At 42.4% G+C, this 24,794-nt stretch overlaps 1 protein-coding gene across 2 annotated transcripts in view; it reads left to right on the forward strand.

The window, feature by feature from the left end:
* The window catches only part of DNAH7 (dynein axonemal heavy chain 7), a 560,306-nt gene that overhangs the window by 520,547 nt on the left and 14,965 nt on the right, over positions 1-24,794 (forward strand). For both annotated transcript variants that reach the window (XM_069733889.1, XM_069733890.1), the window contains 2 exons: positions 3,975-4,127; positions 17,862-18,039. In XM_069733889.1, the coding sequence (XP_069589990.1) occupies positions 3,975-4,127; positions 17,862-18,039 (331 nt within the window). The remainder of the gene's footprint in view (positions 1-3,974; positions 4,128-17,861; positions 18,040-24,794) is intronic.

Genomic DNA, 24,794 nt, shown 5'->3' on the forward strand with positions numbered 1-24,794 from the left:
CTGAAATGCTGCAGCGTTTCAGAGACAAACATACATTACTGTGATCGTACAGCCAGTAGCTCATAACATGCTGCCCACAGTTTGGTCAACATGTATCACCTGTCAGGTTCCCGTTAATTTTAACACATATGATTAATTTAATTATTACTAATTCAATTACACTATTCTATGAGTGGGGAGAAACTAAGGAATTGCTGTAAAAAAGTTTTTTCATGTCTGAAAAAATATTGACTATACTGAACAAAAAAGCTGGATACATGTATGAAACACAGCCGTAAAGTAAAGTTATATGAGAGACACATGAAAAACACACAATTGAAATTTCATAAAAACAGCAAGGTAAGTTGAATTGGCTAGGCATTGTTTATTTAGCGCATTGGTAAGGTATTGAATTGGTTGGGCATTATTTAACACATTGGTAGGGCATTGAATTGGTTGGGCATTGTTTACGTTACACATTGATAGGGCATTGAGTTGGTTGGGCATTGTTTACTTAGCACATTGGTAAGGTATTGAATTGGTTGGGCATTGTTTACTTAGCACATTGGTAAGGTATTGAATTGGTTGGGCATTGTTTACTTAACACATTGGTAGGGCATTGAATTGGTTGGGCATTGTTTACTTTACACATTGATAGGGCATTGAGTTGGTTGGGCATTGTTTACTTAGCACATTGGTAAGGTATTGAATTGGTTGGGCATTGTTTACTTAGCACATTGGTAAGGTATTGAATTGATTGGGCATTGTTTACTTAGGGCATTTGTAAGGTATTTAATTGGTTGGGCATTGCTTACTCAACACATTGGTAGGGCATTGAATTGGTTGGGCATTGTTTACTTTACACATTGATAGGGAATTGAGTTGGTTGGACATTGTTTACTTAGCACATTGGTAAGGTATTGAATTGGTTGGGCATTGCTTACTTAACACATTGGTAGGGCATTGAATTGGTTGGGTACTCTTTACTTTACACATTGATAGGGCATTGAGTTGGATGGGCATTGTTTACTTAGCACATTGGTAAGGTATTGAATTGGCTAGGCATTGTTTACTTAGCACATTGGTAAGGTATTGAATTGGTTGGGCATTGCTTACTTAACACATTGGTAGGGCATTGAATTGGTTGGGTACTCTTTACTTTACACATTGATAGGGCATTGAGTTGGTTGGGCATTGAGTGCTTTATATAAATGTGTCCATAGGCATTCACTAAATGTCTTTGTGACGACGGACTACCGGCCAGCAAATGTCAGGAAAAGAAGGATTGGGTAATAGGTGTCTGGAGTGACTTATTCTCTTCTTTCAGTTGTGAACAAAAATTTGGTTGGCCAGGCTGAGTTTGCATATGTATTGGTGCGGGTGTGGGGTGGAAGGAATTTTTGGCTGACTGATAACTATTGGGAATGTACTGTATAATCACCTTTATATATGTTGGTTGCAAGAGCTTGTGCAAGAGATGGAGAAATAAGATGTGGTAAAGAATTGAATTCAGGTTATCTAATGCTTCATGAATTCCTGTCTGAGTAATCACCATTTCAGCACACTGGTATCTTTACTAAAGCGGTTACAGCGAGTTTTATCTGTTGGTCAAGTGTCTTCACCTTCATATTACTGAAACTTGTTTCAGCTTCCTGCTATTTAAATGCAACATATCACCTTAGAAAACCTTATTTACCTGCAGATATAGGGTTAATCTGCAGGTAAATAGTGTTAAAAAGCCTGGTTACCTTATTGAAAGTTTGCTACCGGAAGGAAATAACCTTATTTTGTCTACAGAGCCGCCGGCTTTCAGTCATTAGGGCAGTGCATGGAGTAACCACTCACAAAACTGCACACTAAACACTTTGATTGACATCTTGCTCTGCACAGATGCACTGGAGAGCCAGCTGTTAATCAAAGTGCCAGGGCATGCTGATGGCCACCGCTCATTGTGTACTGTGTGCTTCTATGACAGTTGAATGAAGCTGCTCCGTGAACACCCCCCATGACTGACAGCTGGCGACTCCTGGGAGGAAGTAAGTTAATTTTCAGCCGGTTGCTGCCCTTTCAGTAAGGCTACCACAAAGCATTGTTACACTATTTGCCTGCATATTAGCCCCATAACTGCAAATAAATAGTATTTTCCAAAGATGCAGGATAACTTTGACCCTTTCACAACTACCACTGTACATGTACAGCGCACGTTGGCAGCGGGTGTATGCAGTGGGCTGTGTATTACAGCCAGGTAGCTCTGCCCATGATGTAACCTGTTAAAAACCGCTGTCAAACTCTGACAACGACGTTTAACACGTGCTGGCATGGGGGTGCGTTGATGCCGGGTCGTTGATGGGTGGCTATGACAGCCAGGGGTTTGTTGAAGATACCCCTGCTTGTCACTACAGAGCTCCTTTGAAACCCTGTCTGCGGTTGGACTTCAAAAGAGCCCATGATTTTCACTATATGCAGCAACACTGTGGCCTTGTGCATAGCACAAGCGAGCAGACGATCAGAGCTTCAAGTCCCCTAAGGGGACTAACAAGTACAGGGAAAAGTAAAAAAAAAAGTTTTAAAGAATATGGGAAAAAAAGTGCAAATTATCTCCCTTTTGCCTTATTAAAAATATTTGAAAATTATAAATATGTGGTATAGCCGCATTCAGAAAAGTGCAATCCATCAAATTATAAAAATAATTAACTCTATTGGTAAATACCATTAAAAAAATAAAGAATGCCAAAATTACATCTTTTTAGTTGCTGCAGTTCCACAAAAAAATTTCGTATCAAGCAATCAAAACTTCACATCTATCCCAAAATGCTATAAATAAAAACGCATCATGTCCCACAAAAAATAAGCCGTCACACAGCTCCATCGAAATAAAAATGTTACGGGTTTCGGAAAATGGCAACACAACCCCCAATTTTTTTTTCACAACTAAAATAAAAAACTGGACATGTTTGGTATTTCTCTAACCGTACTGATGAGCAAAATCATAATCCAAGATCATTTTTACCATAAAATTTACACTGTAAAACAATTCCCAAAAAACAATGTTAGAATTGCGTTTTTTCCACAATTTCTCCCCATTTGGATATCTGTTCCCCGTTTTCCAGCACAATATATGGTAAAATGAATGGTGTCATTCAAAAGCAAAATTAAAAGCAAAATTAATGCCGTAAAAAATAAGCCCTCAAACGTCTCTGTGGACAGAAAATGAAAAGAAGGGGAGGAAAAAACAAAACCGATCTGTTGCATATTCCGTGTGAATGTCCATTGATAAAAATTAATGGAGTTTATCAATCTAAAAAAAACGGTATGTGATCAGGAAATTCTTTTCACCAAAACTAGCTCTATTCCCACGGGGTCAGCAGTGTGCGCATTTCCGGTCAGATGGCCAGAAGCACTTGTTAAATGCCGCTGTCAGAGTTTGACAGCAGCATTTAACTAGTTAATAGGTGCGTGCAGATCGCGAATCTGCCCATGCCTCTTGCGGGCACATGTCAGCTGTTCAAAACAGTTGACATGCCCAGGCTTTGATGTGGGCTCACCGCCGGAGCCCACATCAAAGCTGGGATTCTGCCATCAAACGTACTATCCCGTCTGATGTCAGAAAGGGGATAAAAATGGGTGTTTCATGCTCAGTCAACCTTTTGTTTTCTCTTTCTTGTTTTCTTCCCCCAGTGCTCCACTTTTCTCTCTTGTCTCTTTCCCTCTATCAACCACCCCCTTCCTTCCCATCTTGTGTGGTGTGTTTGAAGGTTTTGTTATAATAAATCTTCCTTCATGTGTATTGTATCCCCTCCCTAAAAATTTCAACAAAAACTATTTGATGAAAAAAACGAACCCGCAAAATTGAAAATTGGCCGCGTTGTGAAGGAGTTAAGCAGCATATCCACTTCTTGCCAAACACCTAGACAGCGCGGAATAAACTGTTTGCCATGTACGTTTGCATGCGAAAAATTGAAACTTTTTCTTTTTGTTATATTTACTGAAAACAGGGCTTGGTGGTAATGTCTGCCGACCTAGAAGAGGTGGCAATGAGCATCCTGAAGGGAAAGATTCCTGGTACGTGGATGAAGAAGTCTTATCCAAGCCTTAAACCCCTTGGAAGCTATGTTAATGATTTTCTTGCAAGACTGAAATTTTTACAAGTAAGTCATTTTACCATAAAATTATACTACGACATTAACCTTGAGTCCTAAAATATTAGGATGTGCTTGTCATGTAGCCATATACAGTACATAGAATAAAAGAGGGAAGCCATTTGGGAAAATTCATTATCAACTTATTATCCATACTTCAAAGTTTTATTTGAAACCATTTTCAGATGCTCCTTGAGATTTCTAGATGTGAAACATGCAATCTGGAATGCTGAATACCTTTATGTAATGAATTTGTGGGGCAGAAAGTTCCCCGATACATCTGGTGTGTTCTGTTGTTCGTTTGCTGGTGCATGAAAGTATCAGATAGATTTCACTGCTTGCCACATAGCCGAAGATGACAGCTGTACCCGATACACAAGACAGATGGTGATTTGTGTTATTCACACTGATTTCACAAAACACTGCGGAAATGATAAATATTAGCAGTGTTAATAGCTTGTGTCACATCTCTTCCACTGTGCCAAACCGAAAACTTAGCAACATTTTTTTTTTCCCCTCAAATTAACACCCAAACTGATGAGGATAAATGAGGCATTTATGTTAAAAGCTTGATGCACAGGTTTCGTGGACATTTGTTCATTCTTCCTGTAGAATTAACACATTTAGATTTTGAAGCAGAAAGGAAAATGAAACATTTTAATGTCTTTACTGTTTTAACCCCATTCTGACCTAGGACGGGATAGTATGTCCGAGGTCAGAACCCCCGCTTTGATGCGGGCTCCGGCGGTGAGCCCACATCAAAGCCGGGACATGTCAGCTGTTTTGAACAGCTGACATGTGCGTGCAATAGTGGTGAGTGGAATTGCGATCAACCCGCCGCTATTAACTAGTTAAATGCCACTGTCAAACGCTGACAGCGGCATTTAACTACCGCTTTCGGTACTGCTACAGCTATAAAAGGTTCGCATGGCTGCACGGCCATGCGCTAGTATCACTTGTGTTTGGCAGTTGCCAGTGGATACTCTGCCACACTGTTTATAAGTGGTGAGAGTCTGTTTAGCCTTGGGGCTGTACACTCAGGCAGGCAGCTAGTGTCAGTGGGGGCAATTAGCCTTGGCTTAGCATCTGGTTCCTTCATGTGTGCGGTTAGCACAGAAGAGTTCCAGAGCAAGCACAACTTTAGTTAGGGTTTTAGTCCCTGTGTACAGCGCGACTCTGTGAGGCAACAGAGCTCACTTTCATTTCACACGGGGTGAAGTTTAACCCACGTGTGAGCTCAGTGTTCATCCGCCATTACTTACAGCAGGTATCTCTGCATGGTGGACCCAAGGCTGTGAACACACCTCATATCTATCACCCTATTAGGCCGGGATCACACACAGCGAGATACGGCCGAGTCTCGCAGGTTAAAACCAAGCTCTGGCACTGGCACTCCGGAGCGTGCAGCCGCATGGCAATACATGGGGCCGCACGCTCTGCTCCGGAGTGCCGGTGCCAGAGCTTGGTTTTAACCTGCGAGACTCGGCCGTATCTCGCTGTAGTGTGACTCCGGCCTTACTTGGTGCGTTCCGCTAGCCCTAACAAACATGAAGTACAATATGTCACGAAAAGTATTCTCAGAATCAGTAGGATATGTTAAAGTGTTCCAGAGCTGTAACTTCATAAAGTGACAGTGGTCAGAATTGTAAAAATTGGCTTGGTCATTAAGTACCAAATTGGCTGTCACTAAGGGGTTAAATTGGACAAATCCATTTCAAATGGTATCCACACCCTTGTCCGAAAGGAACACAGTACAAAGAGAGACTATTATTTCTAAAATTTGAAGATGCTATAATGACAGGCCTGTACTTCAGCACTGGGTTATATCAAAAGTGGCATCAAGCAAGAAAGTTCTTGTCTGGACTCAGATGAATCACTAGATATCATAAATCTTTATTTTTTTTCAAACCATGTGATACTAAGCCAAATAAAAGGTTGGTTTATAAAAAGAGGATGCTTGGAAAAAGTGCTTAAATGGGGAGGTAATTGACTCAGTGATAAAAAAAAAACAGAAGTGGAGATGGAATCCCGATGCTATCACATTGGGAGGGTGGCAATGTCACGATGGGGGCAGGCATGCGGCGCTGTTGTTGCCTAATGGCATCCTGTAATAATCTAATGACTTTTGCATCAGGCGACTCATGTGCTTGACGCCTACGATTATATGCATTGTTTTTGTCCCAGCGATGCTGTTGCTCTTCAATAGTCTCATTTGCCCTTTGTTGTCTTCGAGGTTGTGCCTTTGCTGCTTTCCTTTCATTGTCATTGACGTACTTTTTATGAGGAGCCATGTTGGCGTTGATATTTGCTTTTTAAAGGGGTTTTCCCACTAACAAAAGTTAATTTTAAAAATTGTCTGTGTCTGACCGTGTACCGAACATACCACAGCTCCTGGGCAGGGGAGGAAGCAAAAGTCAATACTGACATTACAGCAGGAGATCGCAGAGGATACATTTTGTGATGTAAAATATTTTTTAAAAACAGTCAGTGAAATATTTTACCTCACAAAATGAATCCACTGTGATTCCCTGCTGTAATGTCAGTGTTGTGAATTCTGTGGCAGAGCTCCCTCCTGTGGTCACAAGTGGTACTTCGGCTGATTCTCTCTGGGAGCTTCCGTTTGTGGAGGAAACTGGTACTGCTGCTTCTGAGTTTCCTCCCTCAGGTGATCTGGTGAGGTCGTTAGGTGCTTCTCTACTTAACCCCACCTAATGCTTTGGTTCATGCTTCCTGTCAATGTTCCAGTGTTGGACTTGTGTTTCTCTGGATCATTCCTGTGGCCTGCTGCTCTGCATAGCTAAGTGCTTCTTTGCTATTTGTTGCTATTTTTTCTGTCCAGCTTGTCTATTTGTTTTGCTGGAAGCTCTGGGACGCAAAGGGTGTACCTCCGTGCCGTTAGTTCGGTACGGAGGGTCTTTTTGCCCCTTTGCGTGGTTTTCTTTAGGGTTTTGTGTAGACCGCAAAGTTATCTTTCCTATCCTCGTTCTGTCTAGAATATCGGGCCTCACTTTGCTGAATCTATTTCATCCCTACGTTTGTCTTTTCATCTTACTCACAGTCATTATATGTGGGGGGCTGCCTTTTCCTTTGGGGTATTTCTCTGAGGCAAGGTAGGCTTATTTTTTCTATCTTCAGGCTAGTTAGTTTCTCAGGCTGTGCCGAGTTGCATAGGTAGCGTTAGGCGCAATCCACGGCTGCCTCTAGTTGTGTTTGGAGAGGATCAGGGATTGCGGTCTGCAGAGTTCCCACGTCTCAGAGCTCGTTCTATTATTTTGGGTTATTGTCAGATCACTGTATGTGCTCTGACCTCCATGTCCATTGTGATACTGAATTGCCTCTCACAACATGTCAGTATTGTCTTTTGCTTCCTCCCCTGCCCAGGAGATGTGATATGCTCCATACATGGTCACAGTCAATTTTGAAAATGAACTTTAGTTTGTGGATAACCTCTTTAATGTGACCGGCATCCTCTGCCTGCAGACACGTCGTGCATCTGTCGCCGGGATCAGCCAAATGATTCACTTCACCGGCACGTAATTTGCGCAGGCCCAGTAAGGCCAGTTTCACATTTGCAGTTGTGTCTGCAGCGTTTCTGATGCATACATCTGCATGTGTCTTGATTTCATATCTTTTACATTGTGGACGCAGGTTCATGCGTTTGCATGCGTTCGTCTCCGTTTGCTTATACAAGCGTCTTTTCGCGGTATGCGGCGGGGCGCGGCTAATGCACCATATTGCAATTTTTGAGGTGGCAAATTCTAGTAAAATATGTGCAGGCATGCGCATGTGGATGAGTGCGTTAAAAAAAACGCATTACTGCCTCTGGAAATGCATGCGTTCGCATGTATTTGCATACACATGCGTTCGCTGCGCTTGCGCACTTCAGACTGGGCATGTCCAGGAACTGATTTAGACATGCCCATTGAGACACGCCCTCCTGGAAATATCGAACGCATATGCGTAAAAAGCGCAAACGCAGGCAAAAAACGCATGCAAACGCAGCGTATTTTTTGCCGGCATCCGTAAGCGGATGCGGATAAAAATCGCTGCGTTAGCATGCGTTTTTGCATGCGGTAGCGGTTGCAGACAAGACGCTGCAGACTCAATCGCAAATGTGAAACTAGCCTTAATCAGACAGACAGACAGATAGCAGCAACATTAAAACTGCGCATGCACTCCTCCTGTTCAAAGATAGTGGCAATCAGTGAATCATTTGGCTGATCCTGACAGCGGCTTGTTCGTGACAGTGTTCCGCTGGTGGTACCGCACAAGAGGCTGCATGAGTGTGTGTGTCTGAGTGTGTGTGTGTGGTGCGATGTTGTTCTGCTGGTGGTACCGAGCAACAAGTTGGTACCAGCAGCAGTGTCCATATTGAGACACCCATCACTTGGGTGTCCCAATATGGCGGTCGGTGAAGTTCCTCCGCTTGGAATTCTGGGATACAGTGACATGTGGACAGAACAAGAAATGAAAACATTTACAAAGCAATTATATAAATAGATATGGGTCACTGTTGCTAATTCGGTAACAGAAGAATAAACAATAGGCCCTAATCTTTTTAATGTATTAATGTCAATCTGTCTACTAAATTGTGCAAAATTATTAGAAGCCAAATCTCGCTCCTGGAGTGGTAAAATGCAGCGGCCAGGAATACAGCTCAGATTGCCCCATTGCTGGCTGCGTCCAGGGCAAATGCGTTACCTTCTCCCTCCAGATGTACCACTGTGAATAATTTCCTGTTGATGTTGCTGCTACATAGAGAAAGAAAACAGGAAGGTAAAATAGATTCACTAGCTCAGAGACAATAGGAAAGGAGAGACAGAGGACGCAAAGGTGAAAGCTGGTGATAAATATGAGAAGTATAGCATCCAGACGTAGTGTTATTCCTTGTGTACTTGACAGGTTGTTCTGAAAGGTGGCTTGCAAAAGTATTCACCCCCTTGTCTTTTTACCTATTTTATTACACCACAACCTGTGTTTAAATATTTTTGTCAACCGATTAGTGTGTGATGCATTAGCACTATATAGTTTAAGTTGGTGATGTGAAGTGAGAAAAATGTTGTTAGAGCTAGCGGAACGCACCAAATAATAAGATAGTTTAAGGTGCGTTCACAGCCCGGGGTCCACCGTGCAGAGATGGAACCTGCTGCCAAGTAATGATGGACTATATGGCGGTACAATGTGAATACACACACGGGTTAACTTCACCCTGTGTGAAGGAAGCGAACCCTGTTAAGTCACAGGGCCGTGGTACCGCACACAAGAGCGCAAGCAAGGAGTCACCAAGCTCAATTCCAAGACTTGGGATCCGAGTCCGACTAGACTACTTGTGCTCGACACCGCTAATGGGGTGTCAGCGTAACCAAAATAATAATAAAGGATGCACGAGAGTGCATGCGGTGCCGCACTGGCGGACGCCACTAACCACCCAGGCTTGGGTCAGGAAAGCGATGTGAAAGCGCACGGCGCCGCACTGGTGGACACAGCAACTAGACGCTGTATGGTGTGTAACGTGCTGGTAGCTAAGTCGGGCGCTAGATAGCAATCACCCACCTTCTGCGAACAGTCATCCAATAAGGAGGGGATTTTAATGAATGACTTTCACTCACAACACACACACGATTACAAATGTACACTAGCACATGGCCGTGCGGTCAATATAAGCTGCTTATATAGCTGCAGCACGTTCAGGACCATCCAATAAAGGACCAATGGGAACCACTGCAGCATCTGAGCATGTGACCCTCGATCTCCAATGGGAGATCTCACCCTGGGCATGCTCAGAAGGGAAAAAGCAGGACTTAGATCCCAAAAGCGTCTGCTCGCCGCTGCCCAGCACTGGCTTCAATGGCAGAAGCAGGCAAAGCAGCAGTAATCCTATGCACAGAGTGAGACTGAGCAAGATGCTGGGAACAACGTCTCCGCTGAGCAGACTCCACTGCGGCTGGAGCAGAGATGGTTTGAGATTCCCCCTGTGCAGAGGCGGGAACTCGACACCTAACAAATGTAGGCATAAATTAACTTATTGGGCTTAAATAACTAAAAAATGTCATGTGCATATGCATTCACCCTTTTTGCAATGAAGCCGCTAAAAATTTCTAATCAAGTAATTACATTCATAAGTCACATGGTTAGTGAAAGGAAGTCCACCTGTGTGAAATCTAAGTGTCACATGGTTGGCCAGTACATAAACACTTTTTGTGAAAGGTCGCAACACCATTAAGCAAGAGGCACCACTAACTAAACAACATCATGAAGACCAAGGAGATCTCAAAACAAGTCAGGGACAAAGTTGTTGAGAAATAGAAGTCAGGGTTGGGTTATAAAAAGTAACCCAATCTCTGATGATCCCCCAGAGCACCATCAAATCCATTATCATCAAATGGAAATAACGTGGTACCACAACAAATCTGCCAAGAAAAGACCGCCCACCAAAACTCTCAGCCCTCTCCAGGGCAAGGAGGGCATTAATCAGAGAGGCAGTGTAGAGGCCAAAGGTAACCCTGAAGGAGCTGCAGACTTCCCAAGCAGAGACTGGAATATCTGTTCATATGACCATACACTACATAGAGGTGGCTTTTATGAATGAGTGGGCAAAGAAAAATCTTTACTTACACACAAAAATTGTAAGGCTCGTTTTGAGTTTGCCAAAAGACATATGGGAGACTCCCAAATTAATGGAGGAAGGTGCTGTGGTCAGACGAAACAAAAATTGAACTGTTAGCCACCAAAGTAAACGCTATGTCTGGGGACAAACCAACATAGCCCATAACCCCAAGAACACCATCCCCACAGTGAAACATGGTGGTGGCAGCATCATACTGTGGGGATTTTTCACAGCAGCAGTGACAGGGAAAATGTTCTGAGTCTAAGTCTTGAGCAAAACCGGTTTGTCAGAGATTTGAAACTGGGATGGAGGTTCACCTTCCAAAAAGACAATGACCTAAAGCATACTGCTAAAGCAACACTCGAGTGGTTTAAGGGGAAACATGTAAATGTTTTGGAGTGGCCTAGTCAATGCCCAGACATTAATAAAATTGAGAATCTGTGGTCAGATTTGAAGATTGCTGTTCACCAGAGGAAACCATCTAACTTGAAGGAGCTGGAGCAGTTTTGCCTTGAGGAATGGACAAAAATCCCAGTGGCAAAATGTGGAAACCTCATAGAGACTTATCCAAAGCAACTTGCACGTGTAATTTCTGTAAAAGGATGCTCTGCAAAGTACTGACTTTAGGAGAGTGAATAGTTATGCACACTGAAGTTTTCAATTAGTTTGTTCTATTGTTTACTTCACAGTAAAAAGAAAACCAAATGTTCATTACATGAAGTGACAAAACCCTAAAAAAAAAAACAGTGAAATTCCAGGTTGTGAGGCAGCAAAACATGAAAATTGCCAAGGAGGGTAAATACTTTCGCAAGCCACTGTGCCTGAGCTGACAAATATGCTTAGAGTTGCATATCCCCTATGGTGCTTTTCTTGAGGGGCCGGTAAACTAGTACTTCACCACTGGCACAGACCATAGGTTAACCCCTTCGCGCCAGCCGCCGTACTAGTACTGCGCTGCCGTCACTGCATAAGTGCCAGCAGCAGTACTAGTACGGCGCACCGATCACCGCGGTCTCGCGCTGAGCGCCGCGGTGATCGGGTGCGGGTGTCAGCTGTATATGACAGCTGACACCCCGCAGCAATGCCCACGATCGGCGCTATCGCCGATCGCGGGCATTTAACCCCTCTGATGCCGCTGTCAGTAGTGACAGCGGCATAGAGGGGGATCGCGCAGGGACGGGGGCTCCCTGCGCTCTCCCACCGGAGCAACGCAATGAGATCGCGTTGCTCCGGTGACCCGGAAGGAGTCCCCGGATCCAAGATGGCCGCCGGACTCCTTCCGGGTCATGAAGTGACCTGGCTAGCCGGCGCCTGCTAAGAGCAGGCGCTGGAAAGCCAGCTAAGCTGCCTGTCAGATCGTTGATCTGACAGTGTGCTATGCACAGTGTCAGATCAACGATCTGATCTAATACAGAGATGTCCCACCCTGGGACAATGTTAGAAAGTAAAAAAAAAAGAATAGAATGTGTAAAAAAAAAATGTAAAAAAATCCCCAAATTAAAAAAAAAAAAACATTTCCCAATAAATACATTTATTTATGTAAAAAAAACCAAAAAACAATGTACACATATTTGGTATCGCCGCGTCCGTAACGACCCGCTCTATAAAACTATCACACTAGTTAACCCCTTCAGTGAACACCGCAAAAAAAAAAAAAAAAAAAAAACAAGGCAAAAAACAACGCTTTATTATCATACAGGCGAACAAAAAGTAGAATAACACGCGATCAAAACGACGGATATAAATAACCATGGTACCGCTGAAAACGTCATCTTGTCCCGCAAAAAAAAAGCCGCCATACAGCATCATCAGCAGAAAAATAAAAAAGTTATAGCTCTCAGAATAATGCGATGCAAAAACAATTATTTTTTTATATAAAATAGTTTTTATTGTGTAAAAGCGCCAAAACATAAAAAAATTACATAAATGAGGTATCGCTGTAATCGTACTGACCCGAAGAATAAAACTGCTTTATCCATTTTACCACACGTGGAACGGTATAAACGCCCCCCCTAAAAGAAATTCAGGAATTGCTGGTTTTTGTTCATTCCGCCTCCCAAAAATCGGAATAAAAAGCGATCAAAAAATGTCATCTGCCCGAAAATATTACCAATAAAAACATCAACTCGTCCCACAAAAAACAAGACCTCATATGACTCTGTGGGCCAAAATATGGATAAATTATAGCTCTCAAAATGTGGTGATGCAAAAACTATTTTTTGCAATAAAAAGCGTCTTTTAGTGTGTGACAGCTGCCAATCATAAAAATCCGCCAAAAAAAACGCTATAAAAGTAAATCAAACCCCCCTTCATCACCCCCTTAGTTAGGGAAAAATAATAAAATGTAAAAAAATGTATTTATTTCCATTTTCCCATTAGGGCTAGGGTTAGGGCTAGGGTTAGGGTTAGGGTTAGGGCTAGGGTTAGGTTTAGGGTTGGGGTTAGGGTTTCAGTTATAATTGGGGGTTTCCACTGTTTAGGCACATCAGGGGCTCTCCAAACGCGACATGGCGTCCGATCTCAATTCCAGCCAATTCTGCTTTGAAAAAGTAAAACAGGGATCCTTCCCTTCCGAGTTTTCCTGTGTGCCCAAACAGTGGTTCCCCCCAACATATGGGGTATCAGCGTTCTCAGGACAAGTTGGACAACAACTTTTGGGGTCCAATTTGTCCTGTTACCCTTGGGAAAATAAAAGCATAGGGGATAAAATATCATTTTCGTGGAAAAAAAAATAAATTTATTTTCACCGCTCTGCGTTATAAACTGTAGTGAAACACTTGTTGGTTCAAAGCTCTAACAACACATCTAGATAAGTTCCTTGGGGGGTCTAGTTTCCAATATGGGGTCACTTGTGGGGGGTTTCTACTGTTTAGGTACATCAGGGGCTCTGCAAATGCAACATGACGCCTGCAGACCAATCCATCTAAGTCTGCATTTCAAATGGCGCTCCTTCCCTTCCGAGCTCTGCCGTGCACCCAAACAGTGGTTCCCCCCAACATATGGGGTATCAGCGTTCTCAGGACAAGTTGGACAACAACTTTTGGGGTCCAATTTGTCCTGTTACCCTTGGGAAAATGAAAGCATAGGGGATAAAATATCATTTTCGTGGAAAAAAATATATTTTTTATTTTCACGGCTCTGCGTTATAAACTGTAGTGAAACACTTGTTGGTTCAAAGCTCTCACAACACATCTAGATAAGTTCCTTGGGGGGTCTAGTTTCCAATATGGGGTCACTTGTGGGCAGTTTCTACTGTTTAGGTACATCAGGGGCTCTGCAAATGCAACATGACACCTGCAGTCCATTCCATCTAAGTCTGCATTTCAAACGGTGCTCCTTCCCTTCCGAGCTCTGCCATGCACTCAAACGGTGGTTCCCCCCCACATGTGGGGTATCAGCGTACTCAGGACAAATTGGACAATAACATTTGTGGTCCACTATCTCCTGTTACCCTTGGGAGAAAAAAAAATTGCGGGCTAAAACATCATTTTGTGGAAAGAAAAAATGATTTTTTTAATTTTCACAATGCTACATTCTAAACTTTAGTGAAACAATTGGGGGTTAAAAGTGTTCACCACACATCTAGATAAGTTCCTTAGGGGGTCTTCTTTCCAAAATGGGGTCACTTGTGGGGGGTTTCCACTGTTAAGGCACGTCAGGGGCTCTCCAAATGCGACATGGCGTCCGATCTCAATTCCAGCCAATTTTGCATTGAAAAGTCAAATGGCGCTCCTTCCCTTCCGAGCTCTGCCATGCGCTCAAACAGTGGTTTATCCCTATATATGAAGTATCGACGTACTCAGGACAAATTGCAAAACAACTTTTGGGGTCCAATTTATCCTTTTACCCTTGGGAAAATAAAAAATTTGGGGCAAAAAGATCATTTTTTGTGAAAATTAAATATAATTTTTTTTTTACGGCTCTACATTATAAACTTCTGTGAAGCACTTGGAGGTTCAAAGTGCTCACCACACATCTAGATTAGTTCCTTAGGGGGTCTACTTTCCAAAATGGTGTCACTTGTGGGGGTTTCCAGTGTTTAGGCACATCAGGGGCTCTCCAATCGTGACATGGGCTCCGATCTCAATTCCAGCAAATCTCGCATTGAAAAGTCAAATGGCGCTCCTTCCCTTCCGAGCTCTGCCATGTGCCCAAACAGTGGTTTACCCCCACATATGGGGTATCAGCGTACTCAGGACAAATTGTACAACGTCTTTTGTGGTCCAATTTCTCCTGTTACCCTTGGTAAAATGAAACAAATTGGACCTGAAGTAAAAATTTTGTGAAAAAAAAGTTAAATGTTCAATTTTTTTAAACATTCAAAAAATTCCTGTGAAGCACCTGAAGGGTTAATAAACTTTTTGAATGTGGTTTTGAGTACCTTGAGGGGTGCAGTTTTTAGAATGGTGTCACTTTTGGGCATTTTCTGTCATATAGACCCCTCAAAGTCACTTCAAGTGTGAGGTGGTCCGTAAAAAAATGGTTTTGTAAATTTTGTTGCAAAAATGAGAAATCGCTGGTCAACTTTTAACCCTTATAACGTCCTAACAAAAAAAAATTATGTTTCCAAAATTGTGCTGATGTAAAGCAGACATGTGGGAAATGTTGTTTATTAACTATATTATGTGATATAACTCTCTAATTTAAGGGCATAAAAACTAAGAGTTTGAAAATTGCTAAATTTTCATAATTTCCGACAAATTTTTGTTTTTTTCACAAATAAATGCAAGTCGTATCGAAGAAGTTTTACCACTATCATGAAGTACAATATGTCACGAGAAAACAATGTCAGAATCACCAGGATCCGTTGAAGCGTTTCAGAGTTATGACCTCATAAAGTGACAGTGGTCAGAATTGTAAAAATTGGCCCTGTCACTTAGGTGAAAACAGGCTTTGGGGTGAAGGGGTTAAAAAAGAGGAGAATAGGGCCAATGCAAGTGAAAGACTTTGTACACAAAGGATTGTGCACACATTTCCTTTTAGACATGTGGGAACATGGCAAGTTTTTCACTAGGAAGAAGTTTCAGGATACACCGGCATCTTTTGTCATGAAGCATCTTTTTTATGTCTTTTTGGTTGCTTTTTGCGACATGTTTGGCCACTGGACTTTTTTTTACCCTTGTCTACTATATAATTGTCTAAGGGTCACTTCCATCTTTCTGTCTGTCCTTCTGTCTGTCATGGATATTCATTGGTCGCGGCCTCTGTCTGTCATGGAATCCAAGTCGCTGATTGGTCGTGGCAAAACGCCCACGACCATTGCCACAACCAATCAGCGACGGCCACAGTCCGGCGGCAATATGGCCGCTCTTTCCTCCCCTCCAGTCATCCAGTCAGCCCTCACACAGGGTTAATGCCAGCGTTACCAGAGCGCGGTGTAACGCACTCCGGTTACACAGCTATTAACCCTGTGTGACCAACTTTTTACTAGTGATGCTGCGTATGCAGCATCAATAGTAAAAAGATCTAATGTTACAAATAATAATAATAAAAAACGTTATTCTCACCCTCCGACGTCGCGTCCTGTCCTCGGCAGTGCAAGTGGCAGTTTCCGATGCTAAGGATGCTATGCGAGAAGGACCTGCCATGATGTCACGGTCATGTGACCGCGACGTCATCACAGGTCCTGCGCTCATACCAACCCTGGGACCGGAAGCTGCCGCGTGCACCGCACACAGGCAAAGGGGCCTTCGGAGGGTGAGTATATGTTTCTCTTTTACTTTTTGACCTGTTACATACGTGGCTGGGCAATATACTACGTAGCTGGGCAATATACTACGTGACTGGCCAATATACTACGTGACTGGGCAATATACTATGTTGCTCTGTGCTGTATACTACGTCGCTGTGCAATATACTACGTGCCTGGGCAATATACTACGTGACTGGGCAATATACTACGTGGCTGGGCAATATACTACGTGACTGGGCAATATACTACGTGGCTGGGCAATATACTACGTGGCTGGGCAATATACTACGTGGCTGGGCAATATACTACGTGGCTAGGCAATATACTACGTGGCTGGGCAATATACTGTACTACGTGGGCTGTGCAATATACTACGTGGACATGCATATTCTAGAATACCCGATGCGTCAGAATCGGGCCGCCATCTAGTATTAAATAAACTAGTAAGCGGCTTTGAAACCAAAGCCTCCAGAAGAATGGGCAGGTCAGTAATTTTATCTTTTTGTTTTTGACACCTGAATCAATTAAAAGAAACTGAAAAGACTGAACATATTATCATTTTTATATAGCAGCGCACATGTTCATTCTTTCCAGTGTTTATTTAGTGCTTTTTCAGGCAGATTGTGGAGTGTACCTGTCTGAAAAGACGTCTTGGACACCTGCCCTTAGAGAACTGTGATTTTGCCGTATGAATCTAATTATGAGAATTTTAAAATGAACTGTGAAAAGGTGTCATACTGACCGAGATAAGCCGCAGTTATTTTGTCTTATGTAAATCCAGTGTGAATTGTTACTGATTATTTCTTGTCTAATCTATCACCTTTTGATCATTATCTGGAGCACCATCATATGTGTTAGGCTGCCGTCACACTATCAGTATTTGGCCAGTATTTTACATCAGTATTTGTAAGCCAAAACCAGGTGCAGAACAATTAGGTTGGGTGCACACGTAGCAGATTTTTGCGTTTTTTTTTCTGTGTTTTTTCTCTATAAAAACGTGAAAAAAAAGCATACATTATGCATCCCATCATTTAGAATGCATTCCGCAATTTTTGTGCACATTGTGTTTTTTTCCACGAAAAAAAATTGCATCGCGGTAAAAAACGCAGCATGTTCATTAATTTTGCGGATTTTTTGCAGATTTCCCACTATATTATTGCATTGGGAACCTCCGGAAAAATCCGCAAAAAAAAACGCACCAAAAACGCAAGAAATCCTGAACGTGTTCACATAAGCCTTAGAGGAAAAGTATAATATTAACATATTTAGCACTTCTGCATTTATCACCCACTCCTGGTTTTGGTTTGCAAATACTGATGTACAATACTGACCAAATACTGCTAGTGGATGGCAGCCTTACTTTCGCAGATAGATGTCAGTATATATTGATGATGGTATTTGGATCTTGGCTTTATTATGAATATATTTTTTCTATGTAACACAGGACTGGTATGAAAATGGAACTCCTCCAGTTTTTTGGCTCTCTGGCTTTTTTTTCACACAAGCATTCCTGACTGGAGCACAGCAAAATTTTGCTCGCAAGTACACAATACCCATTGACCTGCTGGGGTTTGACTTTGAGGTTTTAGAAGATAAAGAATACAAGCATGCACCTGAGGATGGTAAGGAACAGCCGCTGCTGCCACAGATCATGAGTACTGAATGTTCATGGCTGGTCCTCAAAAGCCAGGGTGTCCGAACCGGCTAAGAAGACTTTGCAAATATAGACATTTCTGAAATCTTTAAATTAAAATATTTAGTTTTTTTTTAATTAATACGTTTTCCTTTTAATTTATAAAACAGTTGTTACAGAAGTAGCACAGAATGTTATTAGATTATTTATTTTACTCACTTATATAGTGCCATTAATTCCACAGTGCTTTACAGACACTATCGATTATAGGGGTATGTCCCGACGTTTGGAAAATCGGCTGCGTTTTACAGCACCAATATTGTGCACCAGATTTTAAATAAGCTCAAGCATATAATGCGGAGATAAAAGGCTGCGTAAATTGACGTAAACTAAACCACAGAAAAAACAAAACCCTAAAAGCATTTTTTATTCATAAATATTTAAAAAGACCAAATGATCAACACTAGACAAATACATAAATTACCATAACCAAACTGAAATTGGGTATTGGCACAAGGGTACTAATCTGGAAGGTGCCAGATTAAAGATAATGGTATACAAACCTAATGTGGCCCTAATAAAGTCCTACACACGCTGCACCTTCCTGACAGTGGAGGTTGGCACCCTAAGTTCGACACGGCGCCCCCACTCCGCGACGGCTGTCCCTTCTATCCCTGAAGGCCCTGTCAGCTACCCAACCCAAGACCCACCACCATGCACACAAATAGTTCCTTTGGCTATAAAAATATATAGAATAGCCTCTCCTAAGATAGAAAATAAACCCTCTAGTATTCACTAGGGTTTATTGGGAGTTGCCAAACAGTGTCCATTCAAAGGACTACAAATTGCCCTCATATTAAAGGCTCATGATGTAACTGTCATTGGCATGACTAGGAAAAAGAGCAAATCCAAGATGACTATGTATATATTGTCCTCTAATTTCAAATTAACATCCAAATCTACTCTTTAGTATATTGTGAGCCAAAGGAATAAAAATAGTTTCATAGCAAGCTCTGGTACAGTCCAATAGATATATGCATTCACCAAGTTCTGCTGGTACCGCTGTGCCACGTGTAGTATCAAATCTATTGCCATAAATGTTTGTGGCCAGCAAGCTATAGAAACTAAAACAAGCTACTTATCTGAGTCGCGTAAATTGTTTCATAGTCCACGTTCCTATGACATGCACTTTAGGCCACTATGGCTTTGCCTCTATTGATGATCCCCTGATGAGCCCCTATATCAGGAAGGGGTGAAACGCCTAGGGACGTGGACTATGAAACAATTTACGTGACTCGGATAAGTAACTTGTTTTAGTTTCTATAGCTTGCTGGCCACAAACATTTATGGCAATAGATTTGATACTACATGTGGCACAGCGGTACCAGGAGAACTTGGTGAATGCATATATCTTTTGGACTGTACCAGAGCTTGCTATGAAACTTTTTATTCCTTTGGCTCACAATTTACTAAAGAGTAGATTTGGATGTTAATTTGAAATTAGAGGACAATATATACATAGTCATCTTGGATTTGCTCTTTTTCCTAGTCATACCAATGACAGTTACAGCATGAGCCTTTAATATGAGGGCAATTTGTAGTCCTTTGAATGGACACTGTTTTGCAACGCCCAATAAACCCTAGTGGATACTGCGTCCATGGTCCGCATACATCAGCCCACCTTCACTTCGCGGTCTGCTTCCTTTTAACCCTTAGGAGCCATTCACAGCAACAGGGACTCCCTGTCCATTCACTGACCCCGGGTACCTTATTGATTAATAGAGTGAGGTACATTGATGAAGGTCTAGTGATTAGACCGAAACGTCTACTACTGTATGTACTCTACCTCATTAATAAACCCCTCTTCTTCACTGCATTTACGCATTGGTGTGTGCCAAGTTTATTGTCATAGGAACAATACAGAGGCACGACAGGGAATAAGAAAGAAAAAACCCCTCTGTATACCCACTCATTGCTCCTATTTCATGCGAACCTGCTGCGAACAACATTCTTTATATGGGTGAGAACAAACCATTTTTTAATGAGCACTGGTTGAGTACTAGCACTTTATGTATGTGTTTATTGTAATTTGTATCACTTTTATTTCCATGTTGTGTCTGGAGTAATCATTTTAAGACAGCTCAATTAAAGGTTATGTTTTATTTATAAGGGAGACTCTCCTAGCTATACTCCAATCAGTCCTGAGGGTACTTTAATAGAGAAGTTTAGAATTAACACACTACTTCTGTCCTTAAGCCATGTTCCCAATAGTGTACAAAAATACTGCGCTGTTTTTACACTTAATTTTCTTTTGCTGAAAATCTGATGCATTTAACAGTTGAAACTATTTGTATGGCTGCTAACCATTTACAGTGGGTACGGAAAGTATTCAGACCCCTTTACATTTTTCACTCTTTGTTTCATTGCAGTCATTTGGTAAATTCAAAAAAAATCATTTTGTCTCATTAATGTACACTCTGCACCCCATCTTGACTGAAAAAACAGAAATGTAGTAATTTTTTCACATTTATTAAAAAAGAAAAACTGAAATATCACTTGGTCATAAGTATTCAGACCCTTTGCTCAGTATTGAGTAGAAGCACGCTTTTGAGCTAGTACAGCCATGAGTCTTCTTGGGAATGATGCAACAAGTTTTTCACCCCTGGATTTGGGGATCCTTTGCCATTCTTCCTTGCAGATCCTCTCCAGTTCCGTCAGGTTGGATGGTGAACGTTGGTGGACAGCCATTTTCAGGTCTCTCCAGAGATGCTCAATTGGGTTTAGGTCAGGCTCTGGCTGGGCCAGTCAAGAATAGTCACAGAGTTGTTCTGAAGCCACTCCTTTGTTATTTTAGCTGTGTGCTTTGGGTCATTGTCTTGATGGAAGGAGAAACTTTGGCCAAGTCTAAGGTTCACTGCACTCTGGAAGAGGTTTTCATCCTTCAATGGCAACCATTCTTCCTGTCCCTGCAGCTGAAACCCCCCCCCCATAGCATGATGCTGCCACCACCATGTTTCACTGTTGGGATTGTATTGGGCAGGTGATGAGTGTTCTGTCTTCATACACTTTGATACAGTGTGTTATCCGACATACAGCATAAACCACTTCTGTCTTCCAAATAAGCAGACTGTTCTCTGTAGTCTAACCGGTTTATTGGTAAACATGAGCGCGGTAAAATGGATAAACTTAACCAGGATGGCAAGTAAGTGAGATAGTTCAGCACAGCACATGAACACGTGTGTCCTAGGAAGTACACGGAAAGTAATGGAGTCTCTCTTTCCCAGCATACCTTGGTACAATCCCTTAATGCAACACTCTAATTATCACTAAACCACAGGTTGTAAATTTAACCACCACTGGGTGGTGCTATAACACAGCAAACCAAAAACACTAATGTTAGTAAAACTTTAATGCATAAAACGAGCTACACTGTCCTTATTAGAATGGAGAGAACACTCCCCGCTTGGCATCAACTGATGCCACGTACAGCTCTTTTGGATTTGAGGTGATTGTCTTTAGTCACCGTACGTACTGTAGAACGGATACCTGAGGACGGATTTCCTCATCTGCCTCTGGATCTACCAGTTCAAAGGTGTTTGACCTGTCAATGAATGGCATGGAACAATATAAGATTGTAGGGCCAGGAAACCAGGTTGTGTCTTTAGGGTGTCTCGCCTCAATGGATCTGGATGCGTGGTCAGCAGGATTGTGGTGTGTGGACACATAATGCCACTGTTTAGGGTCGGTGGATCTCCTGATCCTTAGCACCCGATTGCTGACATAGACATAAAAGCGACGAGTTTCATTGCAAATTGTGAGGAAAATGTATGTCACGATAATGTAAAAACCATAGATTAGCGAAATTAGGATTATTTAGTCTAGAAAAAAGACGACTGAGGGGCGATCTAATAACCATGTATAAGTATATAAGGGGACAATACAAATATCTCGCTGAGGATCTGTTTATACCAAGGAAGGTGACGGGCACAAGGGGGCATTCTTTGCGTCTGGAGGAGAGAAGGTTTTTCCACCAACATAGAAGAGGATTCTTTACTGTTAGGGCAGTGAGAATCTGGAATTGCTTGCCTGAGGAGGTGGTGATGGCGAACTCAGTCGAGGGGTTCAAGAGAGGCCTGGATGTCTTCCTGGAGCAGAACAATATTGTATCATACAATTATTAGATTCTGTAGAAGGACGTAGATCTGGGTATTTATTATGATGGAATATAGGCTGAACTGGATGGACAAATGTCTTTTTTCGGCCTTACTAACTATGTTACTATGTTACTATGTTACATAGCTAAGGGAGTTTTGCACCTCTAACCATGGTCCTGAAAAACACATGGCAACTGTAAAACCCCCCTCTTTCCCCCTCCCCCCTGAATACAATAAACCAGCCCTATGGCAGACACTGGGTAATTTGAAGCTAGTGTTTGAGCAGGGTGTGGCTTTAAACTGCAGGTGACCAATCCTGCAAAGCCACCTGTGGTCATTCCCTTCTCAGACAGGAATGTCTTTGTCTACAGGGTCTGAAAATGTAAAGAGCTCAGTGAATATAATTATCCAGCCCTTTTGTGAGGCCATGAGGCTGGGGTTTAACAGCTCTACATTTTTAACTCAGGCTTCAGTCTGAGTCAGCAGAGTTTTACTGGAGGAGCTGCTTCTAGCCAGACCTCCTGATGCACTGGGACTTCTGGGAGTTCTGTCCTGCCACATGGGTTTGCCTGATATGAACTGAGAACATGTGAGTTGTACCTTTTCTTATTTAATCCCTGTTTTATTTTATAATTACTTTGTACATATTTTTAATTGTCTCATATTGTAACATCGTTATATGCCTTTTTACAAACACTGCCTTAATTTTGGAGTAAAATATATAAACTACTACTTTTCGCTCTTCCTGCTCTAAAACGTGCCCTAAGTCTTTTGAAGGGAATTACGCTACTGTTTTGGGTTAGCTTCGGACCCGTTTAATCGAAGCTGGTGGCAGCATACATTTGTTGAGGCCTTTGGGTGTTGTAGCGGCTGCGGCGTTGATAATTATTTTACCTTGGATAGTCACAGGGGTTACAAATCCCAGAGGATCGTACAAGCTGTTTACAACGGACAGGACACCTCTACGCGTGAAGGGTTTCTCTTCACTGATCTGGAAGGTGAATACGTCCTTTTTCAAATCCCAGAGTAAACCCAGGCTCCGCTGCATGGGAAGGGAGTCCATGCTTAAATCCAAGTCTTTTAAATCAGTTGAGTCATCTTGAGAGGGAAAGGCTGCCATTAGTTTTTGGCTGTTGGAAGCAATTTTGTGCAACCTCAAATTGGACGAAGCGAGCATTTCTTGTGCCCTTTTTTGGAGACTGACTGCTGACTCATCTGTGGGTGTGGATTTCAGGCCGTCATCTACGTAGAAATCCTTTTCTACAAACGATCTTACATCCGATCCATACTTTGCTTCACTCTCTCTGACTGAATGTCTAAAGCCATAGATAGCGACAGCAGGGGAGGGGCTGTTCCCGAAGATATGTACCTTCATACAATATTCAACAATGTCCTTGTAGGGGTCATTATCGCGGTACCAGAAGAACCTCAAGTAGTTTCTGTGTTCTTCCTTAACAAGGAAGAAGTGGAACATATGTTGTATGTTGGCCATAAATGCTACTGCATCTTTGCGGAAACGAAGAAGTACTCCTAGAAGTCTGTTGTTGAGGTCCGGACAAGACAGGAAGACGTCGTTTAAAGAAACACCTTCGTATCTGGCACTTGAGTCAAATACCACTCTTATCTGACCTGGTTTCTTTGGATGATACACGCCGAAAATAGGTAAGTACCAACATTCCTCGGAGTCTTGAAGTACAGGTGCAATTTCCACGTAGCCACTCTGGAATATTCTCTCCATGAAGGTAAAGAAGTGTTCTCTTGTTTCTGGTGTCTTCTGCAGTTTGCATGTAAGGGAGACAAATCGACTGTAGACCAGTTCTCTGTTGTTGGGTAAGCGTTGCCTCTGTGGTTTGAATGGTAAAGGTACGACCCAACTCTTTGATTCATCTCTTACTATCTCTCGCTCCATGATGTCCAAGAACAGTCTGCCCTCTATGGACGTTGCTACCTGGTTGTCTTCTTTTGTCCTGTGGAAAACTGTGCACCCTATATGATCTTGCTCACCGTTGCATGCATGGTCTTCACAGGAAGGATCAGCTAACAGACAAGGTGGAGGGGCCTTGTGTGGCAATTCTTTAATCAGGAAACTGCTCTTGCATGGCTGTAAGAGAAACGGACGTCCATTTTCAAGAGTATTGGTGAGCATGTTGTTGACTGATGTTGGCCTGTGTGCTCCACCCAAACAGATGTCTCCCACGATGACCCATCGTAGGTCAAGTCTCTGAGCATATGGGGTGTTTTGTGGTCCGTTAATCTGTCCTCTAGCCTTGTGGACCCATAGTATGTCTCTTCCGAGGAGTAAGACAATTGGAGCTACTTGCTCCAGTTCCAGTATCAGGTGAGCTATATGTTTCAAGTGGGTATGATGAGCTGCTACCTCAGGTGTAGGTATCTCCGAGCTGTTGTCGGGAATCTGGTTGCACTCCAGTATTGATGGCAAGGATAAGCAGGTTTGACCATCCATAGGCTCTACTTTGAATCCGGTCGCTTTTCTCCCCGCCGTCTCGACAGTACCTGCACATGTCTTCAAGGAGTACGGAGAGCCGGGACCAGCAATGTTGAAAGTGTCGAAGAAAAAGGACTTAGCTAG

This window comes from Ranitomeya imitator, chromosome 7 (assembly GCF_032444005.1).
Source record: "Ranitomeya imitator isolate aRanImi1 chromosome 7, aRanImi1.pri, whole genome shotgun sequence".
Classification (NCBI taxonomy): Eukaryota; Metazoa; Chordata; class Amphibia; order Anura; family Dendrobatidae; genus Ranitomeya; species Ranitomeya imitator.